Consider the following 16927-nt stretch of genomic DNA (forward strand, 5'->3'; position numbering starts at 1 on the left):
ATGGTATGGAGAGAGAGGATGTGTGATGAGGGGAGAGGGGAATATCAATCTTTGGTGCCTTTTCTTATAAAGGCATTAATCCCATCATGAGGGTCCCATTCTCATGACCTCGTCAATTACTTCCCAAAGGCCCCACCTCCTAATACCATCACATTGGGTGTTTAAGTGTTTCAGCATATGAGTTGGGGTGAGGGGCACAATTTGCGCCATAGCAAGTACCAAGTTTATCTCTCAGACACATGAGTTATTCCTGGGCTGTGGAAAAGAGCAGAGAGGAGTTTCTTCCTATTGGTGGTTGTGGTGGTGGTGGTGGTGGTGGTGTTGATAGTGCCAGAGAATCAGCAGTGGTGGGGCACTTTTCACCATGTGAGGCAATTGGAAGGATGCAGGGAAGAAGGACTGGATTGGTTCCTGTTGTATAACAAGAATTTGGCTGGTCTTTGTCCCTGGGTCCTGGAAGTGAGGGGCTTCCCAGGTGGCTCAGTGGTGAAGAATCCACCTACCAATGAAAGAGACTTGGGAGACATGGGTTCAGTTCCTGGGTTGGGAAGGTACCCTGGAGAAGGAAATGGTGACCCACTTCAGTATCCTTGCCTGGGAAGTCCCATGGAGAGAGGAGCCTGGTGGGCTACCATCCATGGGTTGCAGTCAGACATGACTGAGCACATGCTCACACACAGGCTTGACAGGACTGACTGGAGTTGTTGGAGGACAGTGAGGAGAGTGCAGTGTCCCCTCAAAAGAGTGTTTCTAGAAGAAAGCAGTGTCAAAACTCCTGAAAGAGGACTTGGGAACCAAAAAATACTAATGTGCTAAGAACGCAGAGGTCATTGATGATCTTAGTGATTTATTGTTTTCTTTACTAGAGGAGAAATGAGTTAAAGCATGAGTGGGAAATGATAAAATGGAAACGTCAGGCGTTTAAAAATAAGAAAGAAACTGAAGGACTATTTGGGGATGGTGGTTGGGAGAGTTAGGAGTTTAGTTGATAGTGTACGGATCCCATGAAGGTAGGAAGGAAAGTGACCGGCAGTGGAGGGCTCCTTTAAAATGCGAAGGACCAATCCGCTGTTGTAATTGGAGGGAAGAGATGGTTGCAGTGAAGGCTTAGACTGATGTGGGGGAAATGAAGGGATTGATTTCTAGTTTCTCTGTAATGAAAGAGGAGAGTTTGTTTCACCAAATATTATTCATAACGTTGCCTCTGTAAAACATATAAAACATAAAACAACAACGTAAACTAGTTGCTTTATATGTGGATGGATGCCTTCGCTCCCTGTTTCACAGATGGCTAAATATACCTCCCAGTTCACAGCGGTGGGAACAGAGTCGGCGCTTAACAAACACTCGCTTTATTTTAATTCCAGTGATGATGAGAAATCTGATGACGCCCCGATGATAAGGAGAAATATCAGCTCCAACCGGTCCCCTATTATAAGGTACCTGATAAATGTGAGGGATGCGAATCAAAGTCGGCAAACGTGTCCACAAGGAAGAGGAATACCACCGGCACACTCCTTCTTGTCCGGGACCCTAAGGGTTAAGATCAACGAGAGCCAGCCATCACTGTTTTCTAGAGAGGCTCCATCAAGCTCACTGTGGGAGAAGGGGGAACTTCCTGTTTCTGACTTCCGGGTTTGAGAGGTTAGGACACTAGGTTGGTGGGGTCAGAAGTAGAATGGACTCCTAGTCCCGGGCCTGCTGGGGATGCGGGGCGCCTTGTATGTAGCCCCCAGAACAGTGAGTTCCTTCTCGGGGAGGGGGACGGAGCCGAGGGTTTCGGGTAGGAGGAGCGGAAGCTGCGTCGCCCAGGCTGCAATGTTCATCCTGCAAAGGACTGCCGCTGCTGTGAAGGGCGAAGGCCCAGCATCTCCAGCGGCTCGGGCCACCGCGCCTCCCTCCCCTGCGATGTCCCTGGAAGGACCGTGTCGACTGGAGACGATCTGTTCCCTGGAACTCACCGTAGTGTACCCGACCTGTGCTCCCAGGCGGCGCTTTTTAAAGCTAAGCTTAAGGCAGTGCGTTTTCTTTGGGAGTCTTTAAGCCGAAGCCCTGCCCCGTTCTTAATTACCTTTTTGCTCTAGGCAGTAAAAACAGCCTTCGTGGCGTGACATCTTAGGGACAGCCTTTTAATACCAACTGTGGCCTTAAGTTTGCTACTGTTTTGCTGAGCCAGTGTTCCTGAGGGCTCCTCTGTTACCAAAATTAATAAGTTTCTTAGCAGGGAAAATGGTAGCACGGGTATCTTACATAGACTAATGCTTCTTTTGTAAGGACTGTGACAGAAGTATGTAATAACTCCGATGGTAAAACATATTCCATTTGAACAATTTTTTTTTTTCGTTCAGGTGTATGTTTTTTTCCCTGCACAAACATTGGGCGTACTTGTAATTTATACAAGTTTCATGTATATTGAAGGTGCTTTAGAGAATGTCAGTTTCTTTTGATATAAGGTCTAGGGATATAAATTGGTTTTCTAAAAATGCAGTCAATATAGAAATTCCCTGGCAGACCAGTGATTAAGGCTTGGCACTCTCATTGCAGGGCCTGGGGTTCAATCCCTATTTGGAGAACTAAGATCCCACAAAGGCTTGTGGTGCAGGCAGTAGGGGAGGTGCTGTTGATGGAAGTTAATATATTACAAAATAAAAGTCCTGATCATTTGCTGGTTGGAATTATGCCCAGTTTCTGCTTTCTTTTCTACTTGTTTACTCTAATAGACAAGAATATTAAATTCAGTGTCCAGCAAATTTGGGACTGAATCCTGCTCTACCAAGTTCTGGTTGTGTAACCTTGGGAAAGTTTCTTAATGTCTGTTTTGTTCACCTGTAACATGCTGTTACCTGTTTATACAAGGCTTTCCTGAGGGCTCAGTGGTAAAGAATCCACTTGCTAATGGAGGAGATGCAGGTTCTATCCCTGGGTTGGGAAAGATCCCCTATAGAAGGAAATGGCAACCCACCCCAATATTCTTGCTTGGGAAATCCCATGGGCAGAGGAGCCTGGTGAGCTACAATCCATGGGGTTGCGAAAGAGTTGGACATGACTTAGGAGCTAAATAACAACAGCAATATTTTTATACCCCTGAGGGAGCTCTTGTAAGAATTACATGAGAAGTGTTATGTGTAAGGTATCTTGTTCACTGCATGACACATAATAGGCAGTAATAGATTGAAAAATATGTCTTTTATTTTCTATGTGTGTGCCTTTTAAGCTCCCATTTTTCTTGAATTGTGCTATTTTTTTATATCCTAAAGTGGATGCCAAGTCCATATATAATTGCCTTCCAGTCCCTCAAGTAGGTCAGGGGTTGTAATTGGGTCCAGAAGATAAAGCTTAGGCTGAAAGGGATATTGTGATTATGATAGAGAGTAAGAGACAAGGAAGAGGTCCCTTGTTAGCCTCCCTTTTATATTTAGAGATTATTGGCTGTAATTATTTTAGCTGTACTTTGTCTGAATTTATTGTTCCTAGTCAAGTAAATCCTAACTTTTGTTTTAAATTAACTTCAAAAGTTTCATCCTTCTGTCAAGGACCCACTTATTCTTTGTAAACTAAACAGTTTCTCTTAAGCTGCTTCTTATACCTGCATATCGATTCCTAAAGTCTTACTATTGATGCCTTTTCCAAAAAACTACTTCAGTTTTTCAACCAAAAGTGTTTCTGAGTTCCAAGTGGACAGTATTAATATTTATTCTATTTTTAAACCTTGATCCTCTGACTTTATTGCAAAGGTTTAATTTTTAAATTATTTCCCTGGGAAAGGTAAATTGGGTTAATGCTTAATCCTAAATAACTTGAATCTGAGGTTAGGTTTTCTGAAAGGATTTCAAAAGCCCATGTTTCTTACGTTCAGTATGGTCCGCAGAACATTAAGTGCTTAACAGTTGTTGTGTTGCAGTGGTTGGAAGGAAGAAAGGAGAAATGTTAACAAATGCCTTTAAACATAACTTGCTTCCTTCTACAGGATTTCTGATCCCTAATCTGACTGATCATTGTGATGGAACAAGAGCAAAAACTATTGGTCTCAGATTCTAATGGCTTCACAAAGGAGAGTTTGAAAAGCACTATTACAGGTGAGAGATCAAGAAGATCTGAATCCTTTAGGAATTTAAGACATGCTGTAGAATGTATAGAAAAATCAGGGCATTAGAATGAGACAGACTTTAATTTGATTTCCCTGGTCTGTCACAAGCTATTAAAACTCTTTTAGCTTCAGTTTTCTCATCTTTAAGAAAAGTGAATGATAATATCTGTCTCACATATTTTTAAAGATACTGATACACTATATGCAAAACTACCATTCTTAATAAGTAGTGGGCGTTGCTATTTCTTTGTTTGCTCAGATTTTAACTAATATTTTTGTCTAGCTTTTACCTCAGATACTGTTCTTTCTCTCACCTTTTAAAGTCTTCTAGAATAAAATTCAGTGAACTTATTTTTATTAATAATTTGATATCTACCATGGCAATTGATGAGAACTGACCAGACACTTCATTACTGTTGTTATAAATACAAAAAATTCACCTGCTTCTGATGAACACATTGAGTAAAAGAAGTAAAACTAGCTGTAGAATACTTTTTTCCCCCCAACAAATAATTGTTTAATATTCTTCTGGAAACACTTTTAAAATCTAAAACATTTTACTAGGTTTGAGTTTGTTATTCCCTCTCTTCCACTGTAATTCAGAATTTCTTGCCCCTGGCAGAGACTAGGGAATGTTTAGAGTATTTGTTTATTCCTGCAGGAGATGAAAGTAAGAATAATTTGAAAACTGTTCCATGCAGTAACTCCAAGGCAGATAAAGAGAGAGCCTCAAAATGGTCTAGAAGTGATGGCCCAGAAAACTGTAAGGATGAAGACACAAAAGAAATACTGTTGACAGGGTCCCAAGGAGGTAAAACTGAATGTGATGATTCCTCTGAGAATGATAGCAACTGGGAGAATCAGGGAAATTGTACAGAAAAAGAGGAGGAACAACCCAGTCACTGGGGATGGAGTCCAGGAGAACATACTGGGCCTGCTGGCCAACAGAACCCATCCTTTGGGGACAAACCCTACAAATGTTCTGAATGTTGGAAAAGCTTCAGTAATAGTTCTCATCTTCGAACTCACCAGAGGACCCACTCAGGAGAAAAACCTTACAGATGTTCTGAGTGTGAGAAGTGCTTCAGTAACAGCTCTCACTTGATTCAGCACCTGAGAATACACACAGGCGAGAAGCCCTACCAATGTGGTGAATGTGGGAAAAGCTTCAGCAACACTTCCCATCTTATTATCCATGAAAGAACTCACACGGGAGAGAAACCATATAAATGTCCCGAGTGTGTGAAGAGTTTCAGCAGCAGCTCTCACCTTATTCAGCATCACCGATCACATACAGGTGAAAAACCATATGAATGTCCGGTTTGTGGGAAATGCTTCAGCCATAGTTATGTGCTTGTAGAACATCAGAGGACCCACACTGGAGAAAAACCTTATAAGTGCCCCGACTGTGGGAAGAGTTTTAGTCAGAGCTCTAGTCTGATTCGGCACCAGCGGACACACACTGGTGAGAAGCCCTATAAATGTCCTGAATGTGGAAAAAGCTTTGGTTGTAATTCTACTCTAATCAAGCATCAAAGAATACATACAGGAGAAAAACCCTATCAGTGTATAGAATGTGGGAAGAATTTCAGTCGAAGTTCAAACCTGGTTACACATCAGAAAATGCACACAGATGACAAAACCTATCAAAGTTCTGAATATGAAGAAAGTTTGAGTCAGAACTATAGCCTAATAGAAGAATGCAGAATCCAGCCAGGAGAGAAGCCATATAAATGTTGTGAATGTGGAAAGAGTTTTGGCCTCAGCTCTCATCTCATAAGACATCAGAGAACACATACAGGAGAAAAACCTTACAGATGTTCTGAGTGTTGGAAAACTTTTAGTCAGAGTTCCACCCTGGTGATTCACCAAAGGACACACACGGGAGAGAAACCTTATAAATGTCCTGACTGTGGTGAGTGCTTCAGTCAGAGCTTTAACCTTATCAGGCACCGGAGGACCCACATGGGAGAAAAACCTTACAAATGTACTGACTGTGAGAAATGCTTCAGCCGAAGTGCCTACCTCAGTCAGCATCGGAAAATTCATGTGGGAAAATCTTTTGAGTCTCCTGAAATGGAAGATTTTCCTCATGAATGGACTTGGAAAAACTATTCTGGGGAAATAGCACTCATCCCTTCATTTACGATCCCAAGTTCATCTCCCTCCTGAGTCCTAAAGTCTGTTTCTTTTTCTTTTCTTATCAAAAATTACAATTAAGATGTTCTCAGATCACACTGTTGCAAAATTTATTTGGTTTGTTTGCCAAAATATGTGGGAAAAGTCAACTTCCCAGCTTAAAGGTTGGGAAGACCCAGATTATCAGGTTACCAGATTTGCCCAGAGAGAGATACTGCCAGTGATGGAGAGAAATAAGAATATTTTTTATTTAAGGTAAGACAGTAATAGTTTCAAAGGAGAACATGGAGAGAAATCCTGGGAGACTAAAGATGAGATTGTCATTGAATCTTATTTCCTGTTGCCTGACTGGGTGGTGACAGATCATTGCTGTCCTATGGGTTTGCCCAGAGAGAGATTTTTTTTGAACAGATAATGTGATTTCCTGGCTGTTTTGTTGAGTCTTAAGACTAATTTTTTTCAAATATATGATTTGCTGAAAATTAACTTTTAGAACTGCTTTGTTTGGTTCAACAGCCAGTAGCCACACGTGGATAGTTAAGTTTAAATTGAGTAAGATGAAATTTAAAATTGAGTTCTTTAGTCACGTAAACCCCTTGCTGAATGCTCAGTAGCCACTGGGGGCTGCTGTTTTAAATATCACAAAAAATCCTTTCGAGATCATCATTCTTGACAGTTCTTATAAGACTGTAGGAAATGTGCTCTGAAGATTCTGTTCTCCAAGAGGAATTCCAGTATAGTCTAGGAGTAGATAGAGTTTGGAAGGCACTAGGTCTAGAGGTTCACTGTTTTGATGATTGTATGTTTTAGATTCAACCATCTCAGTTATCTAGAGATATGATCCCGTTGTCTTGGCCAAAGTCAGATTAAGAGGTAGGATTCATAATTATGTTTTGAATTTTTCTGTCAAGTGGTCCTTTTACCTCAGTTTTCCTATTATATAATTCTTCATCAGATCAAAGACACTGGGTTCTTTTTCTATTAATTAACTCACTGAGTCTGAGCCAGTGTCCAGGGACAGTTTGCCACTGGAGCCCCAGATTCCTAAGTTCCAGTCTTGGCAGTTTGCTTTTGCCTCTTGACATACATGGTATGTGGATCTGGTAACCAAGACACTATTCTCCCTGTTCATTTGTCCAATGGGAATGGTGTGTTGTAAAAGATTAAGATATTTCCTTTGTCCCCACTTCCATTTTTCCCTGCTGTTGTAAAAAGGTAGATGTGTAGGAAGGTCAGAACTTGCCCAGGATTTCATCTTTTTTTTTTTTTTTTTGTGAGTCAAAAATATATTTTTTGAAGAATAAGTAGAGAGGTATATTAGGAATGTGGAGCCAGAAGGGGCCAATCACAGTGGGGGCAGAGGGCTCTCTGTGGCTGGTGGGTAGCTGAAGCCCATGGGGATTTTCTTTCGTGACTGTGATGCACCTGGTACTGGCAAGGCAGTTGTGTCTGTTTATATTGTTTGGGGACTTAAAAATGAATCAAAGCTGATAGTTAATGGTATTCAAGAAGTCTTTGGGGGTGATTTTCTGCTTTCAGAAAGGGAGAAAACCTGGGCATCTTTGGCTTTAGTGTGACTCTTACTCAAGCATCCTGTTACCTTTATATGTTAGGCAGTGTTACCCCAATTGTCTTAAACGGTGGTATCTGAGGATAAGTGTTTACAGTATTCTTTTTCTTTTTTAATTTATTTTTTAATTGAAGGATAATTGCTTTACAGAATTTTGTTATTTTCTATCAAACCTCAACATGAATCAGCCATAGGTATACATACAGTATTCTTTATCGCAGACAACTGAGAGTTTGATGAGAGTCTGATTAATGATCAATTGCAAAGAAGTAGCTGTTGGGGTGGTTCACAATCATGGAGCCCATTATGTGTGGCAAGTAACCACTCTGAACTTGGTTCCTCATCTGTAAAATAGAATGTCTACATTGCATGGTTTTGGTAAGGGTTAAATGAATGTTTGCAAAGCAGCTAGCACAGTGCTTAAAATATGGGTCTAAATAAATGGTAGTTAGTTATTATTAATTGAAACAAATTGAAAAATATCCTCCATAGATTTTCAGAAACAACAGTACAGTCCCAAACTTTCCTGCTTGTGGATTCTTTATGGTCAACCTCAGGAACCCCAAGGAATAAAGTATTATAAAAGCACAAGTGTAATGTGTTTTAAGTCTGCAGACTGTCAAAAGCACTTTGATTTGATTTGGCTTATTGAATTTTGTTGTTGTTCATGAAACAAAGGACTCAGTTTAAGTCAAGAAAGAACAAAAGAGCAAGTTCAGTTTTAGTTAATTTGCATCTGAAGATTAACAACTGTGTGACCTGTGTCCTATTACTGTCCCACACTGTGTTTTACGACTGCCCACAATTATACAAAACCTGTTTCACAAACCCTGATACCCGTAGAAGCATATATGTTCACATTTCAGATGGATTTGGATGGGCTTCATTAGTAAATTTGGTAAGACTCTCTTTGAGTTGAAAATTCAGAAAACCGAAGAGATATTTGTCACTTAAAAAAGGCGAATTTAATGTAGTCAGATGTAATCCTATTTGATGCCTTTGCCTCACTTTAATGAGTCAGCAAATAGGTTCTTTGTTTAGCTCCCCCAAAAGTAAATATTCTCTGTATTCTCTGTTTTTCTTGCCGGCACAAAGGATTCAGCACCTGAATGAATAAAGCATTCTTATTAACAAGTGATGTGTTTCATAGTTTCTTTTTAATTAAAGAGAAGACTCCTTCCTGTATTCATTTTTTCCTACTCAAAGTAGGGGCTTAGATATTTTAGCCCTACAGTGGAATGGGGAAGTTCATGTTAATGCTTATATTCACAGATGTAGCAAGGAACTCACTCCCCAGTTGCTTTATAGCCTACCAGAAGTATGCAAGTGTAAATCTCTGTTATAGTACCTGAGATAAAAGTTTGCTTTCATTGTTCTAAGCCAGTCAGTTTTAATCTACCAGATGGTCTTCTTGGTGCTGTAGAAGTTTCCTTACTGATGATGAGACAGGGAGGATTATAGTCTATGTGACAGTTGCTCCTATACATTAGTCCCCACCTTTGCCAGTAACCACTGTAATGACAAACTCAATTGCTTTTTATTCTGTATTTGAGTTTGCGTAATTCCTTTCAAGCAGCATAATCATTTGTTCAACAAAAATTTACCGGATACCTAATATGTGTTTATCAGAGGTCATATAGCAGTGGGAGGTAGAGGTAAGGCTAGACTAATGGAAGGAAAATGTACAGCCTTTCGGATAACTCCTTTCTCCTTGGCAGTTCTTTATGCTTATTATGTTGACCCCTTCATCATCAGATTTAATAACTGGATAGTCTGATGACCTTGAGATAACTATAGATCAAAGTGGGTTAGATTTGCTCTGAAAATACAAGCTTGGTGAAGTTTGACACAATACTTGTTTTGCATGTAGTAGTGCTTATTACTGAGTAGTTGTCATGTGCTTTTATGTTTTATGCTTATGTCCTAGAGTATGTCCTTCCAGGATACGTGTTTCTACTAGACTGAATTCCTTGAATCAGAGAATGGATTTCATTTTTGTAATCCTAAAACCTGACACAAAACCTGGCATATGAAGTGTTTATTGATTGGTTTTGGTTGAGGGGTAAACCTCAACCAAACCTTTACCAATGGACAAAGTCTACTGAGTTAGGCTGTATGCGCTTAGCATGCCCCCAGGTCCCTTTAACACCATTGCTTATCCAGTCCACAGAAGCTGGGCTGGCTTGGAAATGAAAGTGACTGCCTTGGGAGGCTGGGTCTGTCATGACGCTAACCCTAAGAACCCTAAAATGTCCTAATCATTCAGAATCCTATAAGACCTTGGGCTTCTGATTCAGACTGTCTAGGAGAGGTTTAAAGCTTGTTTCAACTTCATGTTTCAGTTACTTACTATCTTTACCTTGGAAGATATGGTAAGCAGTGAATGAGGTGAGGTACCTGGCATATCATAAATGTTAAGAACATGATGTTTTCCTCCCCTGATCACCCTTATTTCCTCATAATTCTGCCAGGTATAGGCTCTGATCATGGAAATGTTTAATCATTTCTTGGATTGACTGTTTCTTGATTTCTAAAATAAAGATATTAAGAACATTTAGTTCATGGGTTTGTTATGAGGATCTGAGATAATGGATGTAATATGCTTGGTGGTGGTTTAGTTGCTAAGTCATGTCCAACTCTTGTGACCCCCTGGACTGTAGCCAGCCAGGCTCTGTCCATGAGATTTCCCAGCCAAGAATACTGGAGTGGGTTGCCATTTCCTTCTTAGCATTGCTGATACCTAGTAATCACTCAATGTTAGCTGTTGTTACCTTCATAAATTGGCTCGAGACCACCATGGGGTCTTTGGATTATCTTTGAAGTATTATCTCAGAGACATGGGTGTCCCTTAAGCCAGTAAAGTGGTGCAGTCCTTTTGGTTTTGTTTACACCATGAACATGAAAGCAAAACTGAGAGTGTATATAGTAAGCTGAGTATGTAGGCTAATGAAGTATCACATCATTATTATCAGTTTGTTCAGTTTAGTTGCTCATCATGTCTTAACTCTGTGACCCCATGGACTGCAGCACGCCAGGCTTCCCTGTCCATCACCAACTCCCAGAGCCTATTCAAACTCATGTCCATCAAGCTGGTGATGCCATCCAACTATTTTATCCTCTGTTGTCTCCTTCTCTTTCCTTCAGTCTTTCCAGCATTGGGGTCTTTTCAAATGAGTCAGTTCTTCGCATCAGGTGGCCAAAGGATTGGAGTTTGAGCTTCAGCATCAGTCCTTCCAGTGAATATTCAGGACTGATTTCCTTTAGGATGGACTTGTTGGATCTCCTTGCAGTCCAAGGGACTCTCAAGAGTCTTTTCCAACACCATAGTTCAAAAGCATCAATTCTTTGGTGCTCAGCTTTCTTTATAGTCCAACTCTCACATCCATACATGACTATTGGAAAAACTATAGCTTTGACTAGATGGACCTTTGTCGGCAAAGTAATGTCTCTGCTTTTGAATATGCTGTCTAGGTTGGTTATACCTTTTCCTCCGAGGAGCAAGTGTCTTTTAATTTTATGGCTGCAGTCACCATCTGCAGTGATTTCAGAGCCCAAGAAAATAAAGTCTGTTACTGTTTCTACTGTTTCCCCATTTATTTGCCATGAAGTGATGGGACCAGATGCTGTGATCTTCGTTTTCTGAATGTAGAGTTTTAAGCCAACTTTCCACTCTCCTCTTTCACTTTCATAAAGAGGCTCTTCAGTTCTTCTTTGCTTTCTGCCATAAGGGTGGTGTCATCTGCATATCTGAGGTTATTGATATTTCTCCAGGCAATCTTGATTCCAGCTTGTGTTTCTTCCAGTCCAGCGTTTCTCATGATGTACTCTGCATAGAAGTTAAATAAGCAGGGTGACAATATACAGCCTTGATGTACTCCTTTCCTATTTGGAACCAGTCTGTTGTTCCATGTCCAGTTCTAACTTGCTTCCTGACCTGCATATAAGTTTCTCAAGAGGCCGGTCAGGTGGTCTGATATTCTCATCTTTTTCAGAATTTTCCACAGTTTATTGTGATCCACACAGTCAAAGGCTTTGGCATAGTCAATATAGCAGAAATAGATGTTTTTCCGGAACTCTCTTGCCTTTTCCATGATCCAGCGGATGTTGGCATTTGATCTCTGGTTCCTCTGCCTTTTCTAAAACCAGCTTGAACATCTGGAAGTTCACGGTTCATGTATTGGTGAAGCCTGGCTTGGAGAATTTTGAGCATTACTTTACTAGCATGTGAGATGAGGGCAATTGTGAGGTAGCTTGAGCATTCTTTGGCATTGCCTTTCTTTGGGATTGGAATGAAAACTGACCATTTCCAGTCCTGTGGCCACTGCTGAGTTTTCCAAACTTGCTGGTATATTGAGTGCAGCACTTTCACAGCATTATCTTTCAGGATTTGAAATAGCTCTACTGGAATTCCATCACCTCCACTAGCTTTGTTCGTAGTAATGCTTTCTAAGGCCCACTTGACTTCACATTCCAGGATGTCTGGCTCTAGGTGAGTGAGCACACCATCGTGATTATCTGGGTCGTGAAGATCTTTTTTGTACAGTTCTCCTGTGTATTCTTGCCACCTCTTCTTAATATCTTCTGCTTCTGTTAGGTCCATACCATTTCTGTCCTTTATCGAGCCCATCTTTGCATGAAATGTTCCCTTGGTATCTCTAATTTTCTTGAAGAGTTCTCTAGTCTTTCCCATTCTGTTGTTTTCCTCTATTTCTTTGCATTGATCACTGAGGAAGGCTTTCTTATCTCTTCTTGCTATTCTTTGGAACTCTGCATTCAGATGCTTATATCTTTCCTTTTCTCCTTGGCTTTTCGCTTCGCTTCTTTTCACAGCTATTTGTAAGACAGCCTCCTCAGACAGCCATTTTGCTTTTTTGCATTTCTTTTCCATGGGGATGGTCTTGATCCCTGTCTCCTGTACAATGTCACGAACCTCTGTCCATAGTTCAAAGGGGCAATGCTCTTGGTAAGTGCCAATTTGTAGTTGACATCTCCATCATGACCCATCTGTCTTAGGTGGCCCTACATGGCATGGCTCATAGTTTCATTGAGTTAGACATGGCTGTGGTCCTTGTGATCAGATTGGGGGCATTGAGTGCAGCAGTGCGTGCATGGGACCTTTTGAAGGAGATCACCGTTATCTTCATTACCTCCAACATAGTTTGGCTTCAGGTCAAAAAACAGGGAGGGAACACATCCCTGCCCATCCACAGAAGGTTGGATTAAAGATTTACTGAGCGTGGCCCCATCTTTGCATGAAATGTTCCCTTGGTATCTCTAATTTTCTTGAAGAGATCTCTAGTCTTTCCCATTCTGTTCTTTTCCTGTATTTCTTTGCATTGATCACTGAAGAAGGCTTTCTTATCTCTTCTTGCTATTCTCTGGAACTCTGCATTCAGATGCTTATCTTTCCTTTTCTCCTTTGCTTTTCACTTCTCTTCTTTTCACAGCTATTTGTAAGGCCTGCCCAGATAGCCCTTTTGCATTTTTGCATTTCTTTTCCATGGGGATGGTCTTGATCCCTGTCTCCTGTACAGTGTCACGAACCTCATTCCATAGTTCATCAGGCACTCTATCTATCAGATCTAGGCCCTTAAATCTATTTCTCACTTCCACTGTATAATCATAAGGGATTTGATTGAGGTCATACCTGAATGGTCTAGCGGTTTTCACTACTTTCTTCAATTTGAGTCTGAATTTGGTAACAAGGAGTTCATGATCTGAGCCACAGTCAGCTCCTGGTCTTGTTTTTGTAGACTGTATAGAGCTTCTCCATCTTTGGCTGCAAAGAATATAATCAATCTGATTTCAGTGTTGACCATCTGGTGATGTCCACGTGTAGAGTCTTCTCTTGTGTTGTTGGAAGAGGGTGTTTGCTATGACCAGTGCATTTTCTTGGCAAAACTCTATTAGTCTTTGCCCTGCTTCATTCCGTATTCCAAGGCCAAATGTGCCTGTTACTCCAGGTGTTTCTTGACTTCCTACTTTTGCATTCCAGTCCCCTATAATGAAAAGGACATCTTTTTTTGGTGTTAGTTCTAAAAGGTCTTGTAGGTCTTCATAAAACCGTTCAACTTCAGCTTCTTCAGTGTTACTGATTGGGGCATAGACTTGGATGACTGTGATATTGAATGGTTTGCCTTGGAGACGAACAGAGATCATTCTGTCATTTTTGAGATTGCATCCAAGTACTGCATTTTGAACTCTTTTGTTGACCGTGATGGCTACTCCATTTCTTCTAAGGGATTCCTGCCCGCAGTAGTAGATATAATGGTCATCTGAGTTAAATTCACCCATTCCAGTCCATTTTAGTTTGCTGATTCCTAGAATGTCAATGTTCACCCTTGCCATCTCTTGTTTGACCACTTCCAATTTGCCTTGATTCATGGACCTGACATTTCAGGTTCCTATGCAATATTGCTCTTTACAGCATCGGACCTTGCTTCTATCACCAGTCACATCCACAGCTGGGTATTGTTTTTGCTTTGGCTCCATCCCTTCATTCTTTCTGGAGTTATTTCTCCACTGATCTCCAGGAGTGTTTTGGGCACCCACTGACCTGGGGAGTTCCTCTTTCAGTATCCTATCATTTTGCCTTTTCATACTGTTCATGGGGTTCTCAAGGCAAGAATACTGAAGTGGTTTGCCATTCCCTTCTCCAGTGGACCACATTCTGTCATGCAAAAATGGGCTCGATAAAGGACAGAAATGGTATGGACCTAACAGAAGCAGAAGATATTAAGAAGAGGTGGCAAGAATACATGGAAGAACTGTACAAAAAAGATCTTCATGACCCAGATAATCATGATGGTGTGATCACTAATCTAGAGCCAGACATCCTGGAATGTGAAGTCAAGTGGGCCTTAGAAAGCATCATTACGAACAAAGCTAGTGGAGGTGATGGAATTCCAGTAGAGCTGTTTCAAATCCTGAAAGATGATGCTGTGAAAGTGCTGCACTCAATATACCAGCAAGTTTGGAAAACTCAGCAGTGGCCACAGGACTGGAAATGGTCAGTTTTCATTCCAATCCCAAAGAAAGGCAATGCCAAAGAGTGCTCAAGCTACCTCACAATTGCACTCATCTCACACGCTAGCAAAGTAATGCTCAAAATTCTCCAAGCCAGGCTTCAGCAATACGTGAACCATGAACTTCCACATGTTCAAGCTGGTTTTAGAAAAGGCAGAGGAACCAGAGATCAAATTGCCAACATCTGCTGGATCATGGAAAAGGCAAGAGAGTTCCAGAAAAACATCTATTTCTGTTTTACTGACTATGCCAAAGCCTTTGACTGTGTGGATCACAATAAACTGTGGAAAATTCTAAAAGAGATGGGAATACCAGACCACCTGACCTGCCTCATGAGGAATCTGTATGCAGGTCAGGAAGCAACAGTTAGAACTGGACATGGAACAAGAGACTGGTTCCAAATAGGAAAAGGAGTACGTCAAGGCTGTATATTGTCACCCTGCTTATTTAACTTCTGTGCAGAGTACATCATGAGAAATGCTGGACTGGAAGAAACACAAGCTGGAATCAAGATTGCCTGGAGAAATATCAATAACCTCAGATATGCAGATGACACCACCCTTATGGCAGAAAGTGAAGAGGAACTAAAAAGCCTTTTGATGAAAGTGAAAGAGGAGAGTGAAAAAGTTGGCTTAAAGTTCAACATTCAGAAAACGTAGATCATGGCATCTGGTCCCATCACTTCATGGGAAATAGGTGGGGAAACAGTGGAAACAGTGTCAGACTTTATGTTTTTGGGCTCCAGAATCACTGCAGATGGTGATTGCAGCCATGAAATTAAAAGACGCTTACTCCTTGGAAGAAGAGTTATGACCAACCTAGAAAGTATATTGAAAAGCAGAGATATTACTTTGCTGACAAAGGTCCGTCTAGTCAAGGCTATGGTTTTTCAAGTGGTCATGTATGGATGTGAGAGTTGGACTGTGAAGAAAGCTGAGCACCGAAGAATTGATGCTTTTGAACTGTGGTGTTGGAGAAGACTCTTGAGAGTCCCTTGGACTGCAAGGAGATCCAACCAGTCCATTCTAAAGGAGATCAGCCCTGGGATTTCTTTGGAAGGAATGATGGTAAAGCTGAAGCTCCAGTACTTTGGCCACGTCATGAGAAGAGTTGACTCATTGGAAAAGACTCTGATGCTGGGAGGGATTGGGGGCGGGAGGAGAAGGGGATGACAGAGGATGAGATGGCTGGTTGGCATCACTGACTCGATGGACATGAGTCTGAGTGAACTCCGGGAATTGGTGATGGACAGGGAGGCCTGGCGTGCTGCGATTCATGGGGTTGCAAAGAGTCAGACACGACTGAGCAACTGAACTGAACTGAACTGAGCATGGCCCCGCCTATCAGAACAAGACCCAGTTTCCCCCTCAGTCAGTCTCTCCCATCAGGAAGTTTCCATAAGCTTCTTCCCTGATAGTTCAGTTGGTAAAGAATCCACCTGCAATGCAGGAGACCCCAGTTCAATTCCTAGGTTGAGAAGATCCCCTCGAAAAGGGATAGGCTACCCACTTCAGTATTCTTGAGCTTCCCTTGTGGCTCAGCTGGTAAAGAATCTGTCTGCAATGCGGGAGACCTGGGTTCGATCCCTGGGTTGGGAATATTCCCTGGAAAAGGGAAGGGCTACCCACTCCAGTGTTCTGGCCTGGAGAATTCCATGGACTGTACAGTCCATAGGGTCTCAAAGAGTTTGACACGACTGAGTGACTTTAACTTTACATAAGCCTCTTATCTTTCTCCATCATTCTTATAGTTCGGCAGATATTTGGGCAACTACTGCTGCCCTTTCTGTTTAAAAATTATCCTTCCTTTCACTCTTCTATCTCTTTCACTTCATCTTTGTTCTCTTTTACCTCTCTCTATCCCTAATCTCTCCTGCCTTGTCCATCCGTATTCTAACTCAAACTTAGGCTTTTTCCTGCCCTTTATTTTATTCCTCTTCCTTTTTCCTCCTTCCCTTCCTAGTGAAGTAGAAATCAAGGCTAAAGGTGGTTGAAATATTTGGTTATAAAGATAACAGATGGAAACAGAATCTTGGTAATCATGACATTGTGGACATGTAGTCACTTACAAACAGAGGTAGCTTATGGGTTCCAAGACAGCTAAGT

The 16927-nt window shown here is 41.3% G+C and overlaps 1 protein-coding gene across 3 annotated transcripts; it reads left to right on the forward strand.

Annotated features, from left to right (window-relative positions):
- On the forward strand, nt 1625-8931 carry ZNF572 (zinc finger protein 572). 3 transcript variants are annotated; one of them, XM_005688852.3, is made up of 3 exons: nt 1625-2018; nt 3968-4076; nt 4749-8931. In XM_005688852.3, the coding sequence occupies exons 2-3, from the start codon at nt 4001-4003 to the stop codon at nt 6257-6259; spliced, it is 1587 nt and encodes a 528-aa protein (XP_005688909.1). In that variant the 5' UTR covers nt 1625-2018; nt 3968-4000; the 3' UTR covers nt 6260-8931. The 3 variants fall into 3 exon arrangements, with proteins under 3 accessions (XP_005688909.1, XP_017914047.1, XP_005688910.1); XM_018058558.1 differs by having other exon boundaries at nt 1625-1962; XM_005688853.3 differs by having other exon boundaries at nt 1625-1740.

The sequence above is a fragment of the Capra hircus genome, chromosome 14, assembly GCF_001704415.2.
Source record: "Capra hircus breed San Clemente chromosome 14, ASM170441v1, whole genome shotgun sequence".
NCBI lineage: Eukaryota > Metazoa > Chordata > Mammalia > Artiodactyla > Bovidae > Capra > Capra hircus.

Bases quoted from the DNA above. Each gene is read 5' to 3' on its own strand.
- ZNF572 (XM_005688852.3), top strand. From the start codon at position 4,001: ATGGAACAAGAGCAAAAACTATTGGTCTCAGATTCTAATGGCTTCACA. The intron at 4,077-4,748 runs GTGAGAGATCAA...TTATTCCTGCAG, and splicing joins TTTGAAAAGCACTATTACAG to GAGATGAAAGTAAGAATAAT.